The sequence below is a fragment of the Triplophysa dalaica genome, chromosome 14 (genome assembly GCF_015846415.1).
Source record: "Triplophysa dalaica isolate WHDGS20190420 chromosome 14, ASM1584641v1, whole genome shotgun sequence".
NCBI classification, from domain to species: domain Eukaryota; kingdom Metazoa; phylum Chordata; class Actinopteri; order Cypriniformes; family Nemacheilidae; genus Triplophysa; species Triplophysa dalaica.
Genome location: NC_079555.1, coordinates 17,578,158 through 17,593,373, shown reverse-complemented (window position 1 = coordinate 17,593,373; position 15,216 = coordinate 17,578,158). Strand labels below are relative to the sequence as shown.

The window sequence follows — 15,216 nt, the reverse complement described above, 5'->3', positions numbered from 1 at the left end:
GACCCACGGTGGGGTAAAACAAGACAGGAATAAACTATAAACTTTAACAAGGACACTAACTTACTAAACTACAAAACAAACACTGGGAACAAACACTAACTAAGACTTACTAGACACAGGGTTGATAAACAGCATACAAGGAACAATGAACAACAGGAACCAGGCAAGACTTCAACAGGAAAAACACATTCAATGCACGAGCAACGAGACAAAGAAACATGAGGAGTCTTTATAGGGGAGGTAATTAACACTAACTATGAAACAGGAGGGTTGGGCAATGACGCGACTTGAGGAGAGTATGGAAGACCGCAAGGGTCAAAAATATCTCTCCTCACACAAAACCATCAGGCAATGCCATGGCTCCACTTGAGACAAGAATAAAACATGACATGGTAGTGGAACCATGACATAAGCCCCCCCTTTAATGAACACCTCCAGGTGTTCATCAAGGGGTCACTAACAAGACAAGACTAACTTAGACAAGGACAAAAACCAGACAGACAAGCTAAACATAACAAGAGGCATACAAGACATGATTACGAATGGATTGGGATGAGACAATAAAAACAACAAACAAGGGAGGGGGGGTGGGGGCAGACAAGAAAACATGGGAAGTCCAGAAGGGGGAGGGCTGGGTGGGAAAGTTCCAGCCCTTGGGGACGCGCCAGGGCGCGGAGCCCCAGGGGACTTGACAGGGGTAGTCCTGGGGGGAACTGTCCTAGTCCCCTGCAGGACTGTAGGGCTGGACCACGGCTGGAATGCCGGGCTGGACCAGGGTTGGAAGATCGGCTGCTGGGCAGCCGGACTTGACGGCGGCTGGGCAGCCGGACTTGACGGCGGCTGGGCAGCCGGACTTGACGGCGGCTGGGCAGCCGGACTTGACGGCGGCTGGGCAGCCGGACTTGACGGCGGCTGGGCAGCCGGACTTGACGGCGGCTGGGCAGCCGGACTTGACGGCGGCTGGGCAGCCGGACTTGACGGCGGCTGGGCAGCGCTCTCTGACGGCGGCTGGGCAGCCGGACTTGACGGCGGCTGGGCAGCCGGACTTGACGGCGGCTGGGCAGCCGGACTTGACGGCGGCTGGGCAGCCGGACTTGACGGCGGCTGGGCAGCGCTCTCTGACGGCGGCTGGGCAGCGCTCTCTGACGGCGGCTGGGCAGCGCTCTCTGACGGCGGCTGGGCAGCGCTCTCTGACGGCGGCTGGGCAGCGCTCTCTGACGGCGGCTGGGCAGCGCTCTCTGACGGCGGCTGGGCAGCGCTCCTGGCGGCTGGGCAGCGACCTCCGGCGGCTGCTGGGCCGGGCTCGGTGCCGGACGGACCGTCACCTTCCCACAGCGCCCCCCCAAAAAATATTTGGGGTTTGACACCACCGGACTCGGGACCACAGGACTCGGGACCACAGGACTCGGGACCACAGGACTCGGGACCACAGGACTCGGGAAGGAGGTTTCCCGCGACGTCGTCCTCGAGTCTCTAGCCACCCACTTATCTCGGACTCCACCAGAAGAACCGGCGGCCATGGAGCTCGAGCCAGGGGGTACTGAGTCCCCCAGGGCAGCGGCGGCCAGGACGAGACCCTCCGCAGCGCTCGACCGTGGGGTGAAAGTCCCATGTGGAACCTCACCCGCGGGATCGCTCCGGTTGGTCACGTACCTGACCATGTCCGCAAACCCTAAGGGAGCCAGCAGCCTCTTCTCCGACGGTGTGAGGCGCCGGGTGAGGCAGCAGTTGAAGATCGTCTTCAACTACGCCTCACCAAAGTCGGTCGCCTCTGCCACCGCCGAGAATGCCCTGGCGAACTCCCGGTCACCGTAACTCCCCTGGCGGAATCCAAGCAGCAAGTGGGCTTGGCGAGACCGCAAGGATGACGTCGTACCGTCCATGCTGCCTACTGGGTTCGATTTAGGCTCGTGCATTCTGTCATGGATCTCTCTCTGAGACATGGCGTGAGAACCCAAGTGCAGGCAGACACAGACGGTATAGATGGTAACAGATATTTATTACAAATAACAAGACAAAACAGGCAAAACAAAGACCCACGGTGGGGTAAAACAAGACAGGAATAAACTATAAACTTTAACAAGGACACTAACTTACTAAACTACAAAACAAACACTGGGAACAAACACTAACTAAGACTTACTAGACACAGGGTTGATAAACAGCATACAAGGAACAATGAACAACAGGAACCAGGCAAGACTTCAACAGGAAAAACACATTCAATGCACGAGCAACGAGATAAAGAAACATGAGGAGTCTTTATAGGGGAGGTAATTAACACTAACTATGAAACAGGAGGGTTGGGCAATGACGCGACTTGAGGAGAGTATGGAATACCGCAAGGGTCAAAAATATCTCTCCTCACACAAAACCATCAGGCAATGCCATGGCTCCACTTGAGACAAGAATAAAACATGACATGGTAGTGGAACCATGACAGGTTAGACATCACTGACATGAAACATCATTGGTTATAGTTTATCTCATGATCAAACATGTCTCAAACACAGCAAAATTCGTAAAATATTGGGCACGAGTCATACTAACTACTCTCAAGAAGTGTTCTTTACTCATTTTTGAGCTTAAATTTTCAACATGAAAAATAGAAAAGTGCTACTAGGTAAATATTTCCATTAACCATAACATTCGACAGTTTTGGATTTGGAACAACACAAGAGTGAGCACATATAGCCAGAATTCAGTTTTTGGATAAAGTTTTCCATCAAACAATAAAGTTCACTATAAACGCACATATAACATTTGAATCACCAGCTGCTGTGACATGCATGCTTAGTTACATCCGGCCATGTAATCATTGGAACGAGAGTAATTACAGGCTACGCTGTAAAACTCATACGTATGTACATATGACAGGCCTCCAGCCTGCTTTTATTACTGGTTTCATCTGATGTCACACCTCCATACAGCCTGCTTCCATACCTCCACAGCTCGCTGACTGTAAGGAGTGAGACATTTACAGAAGAGGAGACTGATGGCGTTTTGTGTTTAATAGCGTGTTGCAAATAGTGGGTGGCTGCGTGTGCCTGTTTTTTTTTAATGTGTGCAGGCGTGTGATGTTTGTAGAGATGCATTTTCGTGCTATTATTAGCACTGCATCAGTTTTATAGTGCTAATACAGTCGTGCACACAAGTCTTTAAAAGGGTTTGGTATGCCAAATTGAGAATGAGAGACTGTTTGAGGTAAAAACTAATTAAAACGTGGCATTTTGTTCAGTTAAATAAAATAAAAAACAGTTCATAAACTTTGTTATCATGCTTGCTTTGTTCTAGTGTTGGGTGTAACTAGTTACTGTAATTTAATTACTTTTCCCTCGAAAAGTAAAGTAAGGGATTACTTCTAAAGTAATTAAACTAAATACTGTATGTAATTTATGTGTGTTTAATAGTGGAATTAACATCAACATTCAATGTCTAACTTTAATGTATAATTCTCACATTTATTTTACTTTGGTCAGTTAAACTACTTTATGTAGTTTTATATTTTATTATTTTTATTTGAATGAATTAAAAGAGCTGTTTCATGTCTATCCCTGAACCACTTAACTAATCAAGGTTGATATAGTATATTGATATTAATAAGTAATTACATTTTATAATTAATTACTTTCAGAGTAACTTATCCAACAGCACTTGGTTCTTGTCACATGATCTGCATTGCTAGTGTGACATTCAAAAATGTTGAAATAATTTCATCTCGTTGCGGCCCCCTATTTGAGCGCTTGTCGTGCGTCTACATTAAAAATAACGAATATATGAGCGCAAAAGATGCAAAATGAGAATGAACCTTTAATTTATTAAACACAAGAAATTTGCACTTGTTTTAAAGATGAGTTTCCAAAAAGCAAATGTTAAAAAAAATTATTAGGCTATTCCACTTTTTAGCATGTAACTTTTTCCAAAAAACCTCTAAATGCTTAAAATGTCATGGTCTATTTCCACAGCACTTCAGGGACAAATGTGTACACCAGAAGGCCTGCATTACATCATTTATTTGTCCATAGCTGATTTCCGATCTCATGAGGGGGTCATCACCGTTTCTCATGAGCATCTGAACAAAGGTTCATACAAAAGTCATCGAGGAAAACACCAAATTATAATGTTCTTTTAAAGAGTGACAGGTTATACATTAGGGATTATCTCAGTGAGATCATGTATTCCTCTGATACCCAATCAGATGCTCCTGACTGGATGACCGTACTGATTTGCCGTGACAGAGGGGCATCAAAAACACCCTTTTTCTACCTCCAGCTTAACAAGAAGCCAGGGATTGTTCTCTCATCTAACCGTAGGAGTTCCTGTCTTTTGATTCCACTCAGAGGGGATGGGAGAAGTAAGACTCTTGTTGCAGGTAACGATGACAATCGCTCATCAGCCTCTCAGTGGGGATGCTTACGTGTCTGCAGGAGAAAAACAGGCCTGACAGTCACGAAGGCTGTATCTCTGAGTATCGATCAGCCGGTCAGACTACATGCGCCTCAGCCAAAAAGATAATTTCTTAAGGTGCATGCTTGAACACTGAAAAACGTGAAACTATGAAAAAAAGATCTGATACAAATGTGCGGCTCACAAATAATTGAACAGATCTGTCCCTATAGAAACAGAAAACTACAATGGTGCACCAAATACAATCAAAATTGTTTTTTTAAATACAATCAATATCTGTTTCGAAAACAGAAAAAAGTAGCAATACACCATTAAACTTTACAGCTCTTCTGAAAAAAAATTATATATATTATCAGTCATCTTGCACTCAAGGGTGTATACAATTTTTTTTAAAATAAAATGCTGTCTAGACTGAAAATGTCTCTTCCTGTTTTAGCCAACTACCACCAAGCAGTAAATCATGGCTTATGGCTGTGACGTAAATCTATTTAGAAGCTTTGTTGACACCAAAAGATCATTAAAATGTCTTGCCCTCACTTCCTGTTTTAACAGGAAATACATGAACATGAAAGAAAAATGTGCTGAGATTAAATGGGGTATTTGAAATACATCAGATCCATAATATTTCAACATCCCATAATGCTTTGCATGATATACAATTACAGCAAACAATAAATAATTAAGAATACGCTTGTTGATTTGAAAAGAATAAAAACTATTTAGTGTAAAACATTGTCTTCCTCAGCACAAAGAAAGAAAAAATGGACACAAATTACTAACAGCGGCATCTCACCTTAAAAAAGATTTAGTCTTTTAAATAGCTGTTAAGACAGAAAAGTCTCTAAAACCTTCAGCAGGTAAAGCACACAGTGCTCTATCATCACATGACCAGGGGGCTTTGCACCAGTATTATTATGAAAAGGGCAGCCAGATCCAGACATTTCAGCGATTACTGAATTATGTAATAATGTATAAATCTTCATTGTTATTTACAGTTATGTAGGACAGACGTTTTACATGTTTCCAGATTTAAAAAATCTGCCAGTAGCCTATGCTAACCAGCTTTTTAGCAATGAACATGCATTGGGAAAATGCTATATAAATTAGCTAAATTAAAATTATACACATTCTATTGATTATTAAATATACATTAAATGTTTGCACTTTTTCCAAAGAAACCCAGCTTTGTTTTCTCTATATAACTCAGCAATGAGAAAAATGACAATAAACCTCACGTTGATGAGTAGCAAGTATACTGAATGTTTTAATATATTTACATGTATTCATTTAGCAGACTCTCTCCAAGGTGACTTCGAAATGAGGAAATTTTCAAACACAAGGGATAAATCATACAGAGTCATCAATATTAGAAATGCAGCAATACCCGAGACCAAAAAAGTACAAATGCTGTGTAAGCAGTAGAAAGAAAAGTAACTTTAGAATAATAATATATGTGCTTTCTAAAACCTATAGTGAGCTCCTGACAAAAACACCATGATTAAAGTATGCCGCCTGCTGAGGTATCTTTATTAGGCCTAATGCAAAGAAAGTATTGCATTTGCTGCATCATTTGTAAAAATGGAGCAAACATCATCCAAGATGGCAGACAAAATTACAAAAATTATATATATTATCAAAATGAGAAACAAGAAATGAGCCAGAAGGATGGACAACAAAGCCCTTTCTGGAAACGTGATGTGATCTGCTATCCCACTGACAAACCTAAAAAAATCACACTTAATGATTTCGTTTCGCTGCTGAAACAAACATGAACTTACATCTTAAACATCAGATGGCTGCTGCAAGATATCCACTATCAGTCTAAGTCAGTTTGAGATATTATCTGTCACAAAAGCGACCCGCAAACAATTTTACTGGATCTTTATTCACCGAAATACATTAATTCTGGACAGAATGACTAAGTAATTTAAACAAAGGCTGTTTCAGCACAAGCAAAGCAATGCTTGCGTCTCAGACAGTAATATTTCTTAATTCAGGCAGAAAAATAAACAGAATGACACAAGCAGCTTTTATTGTGTCGCTTTTGTTATTTAAGAATGTAAACGCACTAAATGCACAAACAAGCACAACAATATCTGAAATAAATTGCATAAACAACAAGCAAACAGCCATCGAGCACAGCACAAAGGCATCTCATTTAGATTTCTTTAAACGGTGTCACTTTCAATTAGCAGCAAAGACCGAATCGTCTGGACAAATTGCTCTTTTCAGTGAAGCAAAGGGAAGTGACTGTGTCTGCTAGACCCAGAAATCAACATTACATAGGCTAATAACTTTTCGTGTAACTCACATAAGACAATAACATGGAGCTGAATCTAAGAATCTCTTATCTGCTTGTTAAGTTGTAATGTAAGGAATACATTTTCTGAGTCCAAGACTTCACCCATTTCCAGGATACTATTTAAACAGCTGTTTATTAAGACTCTTTGGCCCGGTTTCACAGACAAGGCCTAAGGCTAGTCCCAGACTTAATGTTTGAGCTGTCTCAAATGAAAATAACTTGCCCTAACACATCGTTAAATATGTCAGTGCCATCGTTTTGTCTAAAGATGCACATAGGTAATGTTTCTAAAGCTGCACATAGGTAATGTTTCTAAAGCATTTTTATTAAAGTGACTCAAATATCCTGATCCAACTAAGGAATAGTCCTGGTTTAAGCTAAGCCTTGTCTGTGAAACAAGGCCTTTATGTCACTCAGTAAACTTTTAATAAACTTACGGTGGACTGTCTCCATTCAGGCTCATTGCATCTCTGACATCTCTGATATTTTAATCATTTTAGAAAAATCACTGTCTGGCCGTCTGGGATTTTATTATGGAGATAAAGGCCAGGATCGGACATTTTTGATAGTCTTACAGCACGCCATGGGTGTATATTAGCATTTTTGTTGTTTGTCTGAGCTTTTGGATAACAACCAGATAGTTTCCAATATGCCAAGTATAGGCAATAATAGCACCAGGGGATAGTTCATCCAAAAATAAAAATCATAATAAAATAAATCATAGTATGACAGTTTGTCTTCTGAAGAAAAGATATTGCCAAACAACATTGATTGGACCATTGAATGAACATAAAACCGCTGATACAAAGTCAAATACAGGTTTGAATCACATGAGTGTAAATAAATAACTTTCATGTAAAAACGGATGTTCATATGATGTGTTAGTCAATAAAGAGCACTTCTCTCCATACAAATTTAAGGCCATATCAGGCTGTAGATCTTGAGAGTGAATCTTGAATGGTCAAAGCCTTGTTCACTGTCATTGTTTTACAAAGAAATTATATAATATTATAGAATATTATATAACTCGCAACTGAGCCTGTTGTAAACAGCCTAAACATCATTTTTGTACACTTTAAATTCAAGCACACATTCCCCTCTAAATGACCCCATTTTAAATGAAAGATGAAAGGATTTGTTTGAAGATTCACTTTAAGACTTACTGACCAGGAGAGTTACAGAAACATCTGTTTTGTATATTCTGTGTTACTGTATATAATTAAATATTTAAAAAAGTAAGATAAGGAAGAAGATCTTGTTGTTTTTTCTTTTTTCTTTAGAGGAAAAGACACTTAAACACTTAAGCCTTTATAGAGCTTCGCATTCATAGTTTGTATAGTGCTTGTCTCTCTTTTTGATGAAGCAGTGTGCGATTTTTAAATAGTATAGTATAGTATAGTATAATACAATTTAATACAATACAATACAATAATATAATATAATAATAATATAATCTTTGGAAGAATATGTTGCAAAAACTAGAATGAAGTTGATGAATGAAATTAACTACAGTGCATCCAAAATAAATATTTTGTAAAAAAAATATATTTTATACAACATTACTATTATAAAATGTTATAATTAGTTATGTAGTATTACTGTTCAATATTTGTCGCCACTGCACAGAGGAAATCCTTAAAGGAAATCATATAAATAACTGGATAATTAAATGTCAGTGATTGACTTTACAGGCTTTACAGTATGTGTATGCGTAGGTTAAATGACATGCAGATCATTTATTGCGATTCTTTTTTTAATTAATCTTCAGCAAAAATGTCATGATCGTGACAGCTCCACCATCCACAATTAAATCTTTCAGATTAATTAGTTTCTCTGCATCTTACCGATGCAAACTGATGCACAAACATAGAAACAGTCAATGTCAGAGGGAAAAGTTATCAGCTGGAGGAGAGGACAAGGTTACACAACATTGTTTACAGGGCATTTCCTGTAGCAAAGCCCCCAAAGCGATACTCTTACCCGCATAAACACATACACGTCCCAGAAGAATAGTGAAATCCAAACAAACATCTTATTAATGCAGAGAGAGAGAGAGAGAAATCGTCTTTAAAGGCAGCGGCGACTGGTTCTTTCAAAAGTGAGGAAGGACAGATGCCACTTATCCCTGCCAAAGTTTCTCTTTTATTTTATTTTGGTGTCTGCTATATCGTTCCGAAAAAGCTTCTTGTTAAAACACTTTTGAACAGTTTCTAACATTGACTGGCATGGCGTCATATACCATCTATCGTCTTTCATTTTTATGGCAGTACCCTGCACATTAGCAACTGAGAGGCCATCCACACGGAGACGCATTTAGCTGTATATGTAAAGATGTTCTATTCTATCGCCATTTCCTCCACACGAATTCGACGTTCTGAAACTGCTATTTTTTTAAACCGGTTCTCAGAGTGGATACATTTTAAAACACTACCCTTGGGTTTTAGTGTTCAGATCCGTATATTTTTCGAAACGATTATGTCATTACCCCAGCGCGCAAAGTTTAGGCGCATGCTCCAAGTCTTGTTCTCCATTTTTTGTATATCTTTGCGGCCGTACACACGACTGCACAAATATTTCTTTAGAATATGAAAAAACTGATTGTTTAGGGAAAGCTCTGGCTTCGTGTGGATGTGGAGTTAATCAGAGCTATGATATAAAAACCAGCAGACTAGAAATAACAAAAGTCCATTTAACAATTCTAAAAGTCTTCCAAACGATCAACCATGTTAGTCATCATTTCAATTATCGGCTGTTTGTTTTCAAGACACCCATTGGTAAGTACAGTACTGTAAACAATTTTTACACACTGACGGATGATTTTAAAAGCTTTTCTATTGTAATCGACAAAGCTGAACTTGTTTTGAACCCAGATTATTTAAATAATACGGTAATAAAGCGAAGCCAGATAAACACAAAGGCATTTCATTCTGAGCTGAAGAGTGATTGTGAATATTAAAGCTTCTCTCATAACTTCCTATCCCACTTACACACACATTATTATATTTAACATAGAGTGAAATCCAGCCCTGTCATCATTCTTATTCAGAGCTGTAGACCACTAATCATCTTCATAAGGCAAAAGGCCTTTTGATCAGACGGCACCTCTAACCCATTAGGGCGGTAAGTAGTCCCTTCAGATAGATCTCCCCATAATTACCTTGACAGACTCTCTCCTCCGAAATGAGATGAGACTAATCATGTTTGCAGAAGGACCGCGGTTTATTTCTAAACTCCACTGCCAGGTGAGCAAATGAGGCTGGAAATGAAGCTTTGAAGGAGAGATGGATTAGCTTTGTTTTAATGTCACTCAAAGGGATCAGTGTTGTGTGTGGTGCACCCAATAAACCTTAAAAAGGGACAGATTATCCCCCCAAAAAAGTTCTAATTTATTTACTCACCCTCATATCATTCCAAACCAGTATGAGTTTCCTTCTTCTGCAGAACACAAAAGAAGATATTCTGAAGAATGTTGGTAACCAAACAAAATTGGCCCCCATTAACTTCCATTGTATGGACAAGAAACCATTTAAACATTTCTCAAAATATCTTCATTCATAAAATATCTTCTTTCCATTTCGTTAACCCGACATGAGGGTTAGCAAAATGACATTTTTATTTTTGGGTAATCTATATCTTTAGATTGAATCTATTGAACATTACTTATCATTCTATCATCTGTCATCTGTCATCTTATCATGTCCGGACATGTTAAATCACTTTTGGGCATCTAGAGCAATTTGCCACCCTGTAAAAGGCACCAAACGCATTGTGTGTTTAAATTTCATTATAGCATTGACATCAATTTGAAATATTTTTATTTACTATTATTTATGTTTTTTTTTGCATTTAAGTGTTTGCAGTGTTTTTTCTTGTTGTTTTATTTGGTCCATGTGAGTGGGATGTGAATTAATGGATTTTGTATGTTTCTCACTTAACCCCTGTTGTGAGAGTCATGTTTTCATTTTTAAAACAAAAAGTATAAAATATAAATTATGACTAAAACAACTTGACTACATTAGGTTACACCAAACAAGTAATTTTAAAGTGTCCTTAAGGTACAACACTGCCCATTTTACATTTTTTATTTTATTTTAGTGATTCCGTTAAAAAGCAACAGTAAAAGGCATAAAAAGGCTGTAATTATGGTTAAGCAGCTAAATTATACAGATTGCATTAAAACATTAAGAAAAGTGCAGATTCATGCTGCAGTAAATGTGTGTCACAATCAACCGCAGCTACAGTACATGACCTTTCCAAAAACATACACCCCACTGATACTTTGAGTGAAGTGAGAAAATGGCACTGTTGCCCGGTGACTCGAGTCAGACTCTATTATTCATTTACCGTCAAGAGAGTAGAATGTGTTTGCATGTTAAACCTTAACTTTTTCTTTGCTAAAAATGGTAATGTTTCCATAAGCAAGTACTGAATAATATTGTCGACAGTGTTTTTGTCAATGATATTATTCCATTGGTCATTTTTACACCATACAATGAAAGCTGTTGTATTGAATAAAAAAAGACCATGGCTGAAATGTTACAATCAATGGATAATATTTGTTAAACTTTGTTAAATTTGATAATATTGTATAAAAAATAAACAATGAAGCATTTTAAACTTCATTAAAACGGTTGCTCTATTGTCTTTTGTTTTTTCAATCCCAAAGTAGCAATCGCCAAACACAAGTTATCTTTTGTTTCTCTGCCTGAGGGTCAGTTGTTTATTATTTTATCAATAGAAGCAGTAGCGTTTTCACGGCCTTGATGTACGATTCAGATATTCCAGTAACTTTGATAGGTGGTTACAGTGGTCTTTACCCACAATCCTCCAGAAGCGCATTCCCAGCATTCCACACACAACACATTTACATTATTTGCAGATCCTATAATGCAAAGCGACTAAGAGTGAATTTCAGGTGCACATATTATCAGCATAAGCAGTCCCTGAGATTTGAACCTGTCACCTTGTTGCAGAAAGAAAGAGAGAAAAAAAGAAAGTAAGAAAGTGTTGTGTTCTTTTTCATAGTAAAATCATTTGTCCCAATTAGCTTATTTTACAACACATTCAAAGTATGCGCTTCACATTGTGCTGTGTTCCCCTTCGACTGAAAGTATTCACATAAGAACTGTTATCTGTGATCACATGACCATCCATCCAAGCCAATCAGGTAACAAACCGCACGCTTGACAGTGACAAACTACAATGGTTCTCACAGTAGCCGTTGTGAATCCGTGACCTCGATCTGTAAACCATTTGTCATTTAGAACCACCGATAAACCAAGAACAGATACAATCACATAAACAAGAACAGATACAATCACATAAACATGAACTGAAATAGACGTGCACCCCCACGCAAACAAAATAACAGAAAGAACAACACTAATGGTAACACACATAATATGTGCCATCTTATAGATTTATCAACCCTTATATTACCATTAAAACGAATACAAAATCCTTTATGTGATGTCTTCTGGGCATTATTTTTTTCTGGGTCAGATTGAATGGTTTTGTATTTGTTCCCATCCACCACATAACATTCCACCAACAGAACCCAACACATTACCGTTAAAAAACCCACAGAGACATTACAATTTTCAACACAATATCACATTATTCCAATTCCCATTTTAAAAATTAAATCAATTAAATGCTTATTAGAAACATTAAATTCATAAGAATTTCTGTGTTATTGATTTTTCACGTTTGATCAATGTATCTATTGTTTTCAACAATTTGGTAACATATAAATAAACAATACCACTACATAACTTCTCATTATAAACAAACAGATAAAAACATTCCATTAATTACACATGATCAGGCTGCTTCTGTCAAACCCTAATGAGCGCCCTAGACATCACCATTAAAATGCGCACGTTTGAAAAGCGTATATGATGCCCAGCAATGTTGTGTACTGTATGTATTCTGTATGAAGAGCGCTAATGGAGATTGGTGTACTCACTCTTGAGCGCGTTTATCAGCTGGTTTCCGTCTTTTATCAAGTCTTTGATAAACTTGTTGGTTCGGTCCAGCTCGATTTCATGGCATTTTAGTCTTTCTCTGAAGTCCGGACTGTCCAGAAAAGAGTCACTGAACTCTACAGTCGGCAGTCCCATGATGAGATCTCACAGTCTTTAAAGCAAAAGCAGTGCAGTTCAGTGTTTTCTCAAACAGTTTATCTTCATCACTATCAACCGCATCATGAAAGTTTGTGTGTGAAAGTTTTTCTTCCCTCTCTTCACTTCCGCGATCGGCTCGCAAAACTTTCAGGAGCTCAAACTTCTCCCACAGTTCGAGCTGAGCTCGTGAGACTCCTGCTGGTTACATTATATAAAACCATCCAGAGTCAAACCTCTTACAACCTGAAGAGAAATATACTGCAATTGAAATTATGGGATTTTGATGATTTAAAGTTTCAAAAATATTTGCCACATCTAAATATTTGCCACGTGAGTTTCCTGTAGCTCAGTGACAAGAGAGCATTAACAATGCAAGGTCGTGGGTTCGGTCCCAGAGGATTGCACATACTTAGAAACAAATGTAGAGGATAATGCAATGTAAGTCGCTTTGGATCAAAGCGTCTGCCAAATGCATAAATGTAAATGTAATCAAAATGTAGGCTACCTAATAACATTTATTGATTATATATATATATATATGTATAAGTATAAGTATTTCATTTGATTTACCCAGGAGTAATGGGGTTGTGTCATGTCCTAGGTTTGTATGAACACAACCCCTATTGCCTTCAGAAATTATTATTATTATTATGAATAATAACGTTACATGTTTTGGGGATTATTTCAGTCAGATTTAATGGGATTGTATTTGTTTCCATTCAACAGATAACATCCCACCAATATAACCCACCACATTACCAGTAAAACTCCCAAGATAACATCAAAATGTTCAATTCAATTTTCCAATTATAATAATAATAAAACATAATGAAAAATAATTATTATGTATATTAATAATAAACTAAATTAAATGTAATTTATTATTATTAATATTAATTTAAATGTTTTATTTTATGTTCTTTTAAGTTATACATTATAGTTCTTGATCTTCTTTATATTGTTATAAAGTGTGTAAGTCAACAAAGCTCATTCCAATTGAGCTAAAATGTGCCGCATAAGTGATAAAATCAACCATACACAGTAGCTATAGTGGCCTGAAGGATCAACATGTGGATGTTTACGTGATGAAAATAACAAAAAATGCAAAGAGTAGAACAAAACAGAAATGCTTGATCCAGAAAAAGCAAGGGAGGCTAAGAATCAGAGCGGCGTATCAGTTACTTTGCTTAGTACAGCCTGAAGAGTCATACAGCAGGATAGATTTATCTGCGTGTGACATCTGTAAAGCTGCCAGACGTCTGATGATGACCTGCAGCATTTCTCAAGGTCTGATGAAACAGGCCAGACATATGTGGCTACAATAAACCGAACCCCCAACAACTCCTTAAAGGGTTGTACCGTTCACTCAAGCCATCCATAACCAACATGTAAAAATGGCCAAAATCAAATGAATGTCCAGCGAGAAAACTAACCAACAGAATTGAACTATAAGTCACAGAGCTCACCGTATAAAAGCGTGCACAAAAATTTGTTGGTAACCTTACAGGTCATTGAAATAATGCTTCATTACTCCTAAAGAGTGATGAAATTAAAAGCTATTGTATCATATATACTCACATGCCTCTGGTATGTCATAGAATGAAGCAAAGAAGCTGTGGAAAGAGAAGAACTATTGCTTATTCTAAGGTATTCTAAAATGGCCTGGACACATTTGTTGGTACCCCTTAGAAAAGATAATACATCATTTGATTATAGTGATATTTCTAACTAATTAGTTTCTTTAATTAGTATCACACATGTATCCAATCTTGTAATCAGTCATTCAGCCTATTTAAATGAAGAAAAGTAGTCACTGCGGTGTTTGGTATCATTGTGTGCACCACACTGAACAATGATCAGAAACGATATATTTAGAAACGAAGACAAAAAAATCAATCTAATATTCATCACATTTGATCTTTAATTGAGTAAATATTGCACATAGATCTTCCCGTATATATTTGTTTGTATAGTGTACACGTATATGTATACATTCAGAGAATGAGTTAAATCAGATTTCTAGTTCCTATAGCATGCTTTGCTTCTGACTGCTAAAGGTGAGTAAAATTGTTTAATGTAGGTTTTCTTTCATGTCTTTTTTGCTGGATATGAATTTTGGGGGAAATCTATTGGTGTTTAATGTTGTATTATTTTGAAACTGAGAAAGGTTGTGTAAATTTGTTGGGTTACCGTGGTGTTGAAGAGTAGTACCTGTGGTTAAGATAACGATTGGGCAAATATCATGAATATTATACACTGTATAACTTAAAAACTGTGCAGTGATTGTCTGTTCATTTTAAGCTATGCTTTAAAATATGATGCATGTGTATTTTAAATGGTTGATAAATATTAGAAGTATATTTCCATATATGTGTGTGTATA

General features: G+C 38.0%; 1 protein-coding gene across 4 annotated transcripts in view; it reads right to left on the bottom strand.

Annotated features, from left to right (window-relative positions):
* LOC130435361 (rho GTPase-activating protein 42) overlaps positions 1-12,957 on the bottom strand; it is a 105,942-nt gene extending 92,985 nt beyond the window's left edge. For all 4 annotated transcript variants that reach the window (XM_056765937.1, XM_056765938.1, XM_056765939.1 and 1 more), the window contains exon 1: positions 12,678-12,957. In XM_056765937.1, the coding sequence (XP_056621915.1) occupies positions 12,678-12,831 (154 nt within the window). In that variant the 5' untranslated portion in view covers positions 12,832-12,957. The remainder of the gene's footprint in view (positions 1-12,677) is intronic.
* Positions 12,958-15,216: the final 2,259 nt, after the last annotated feature.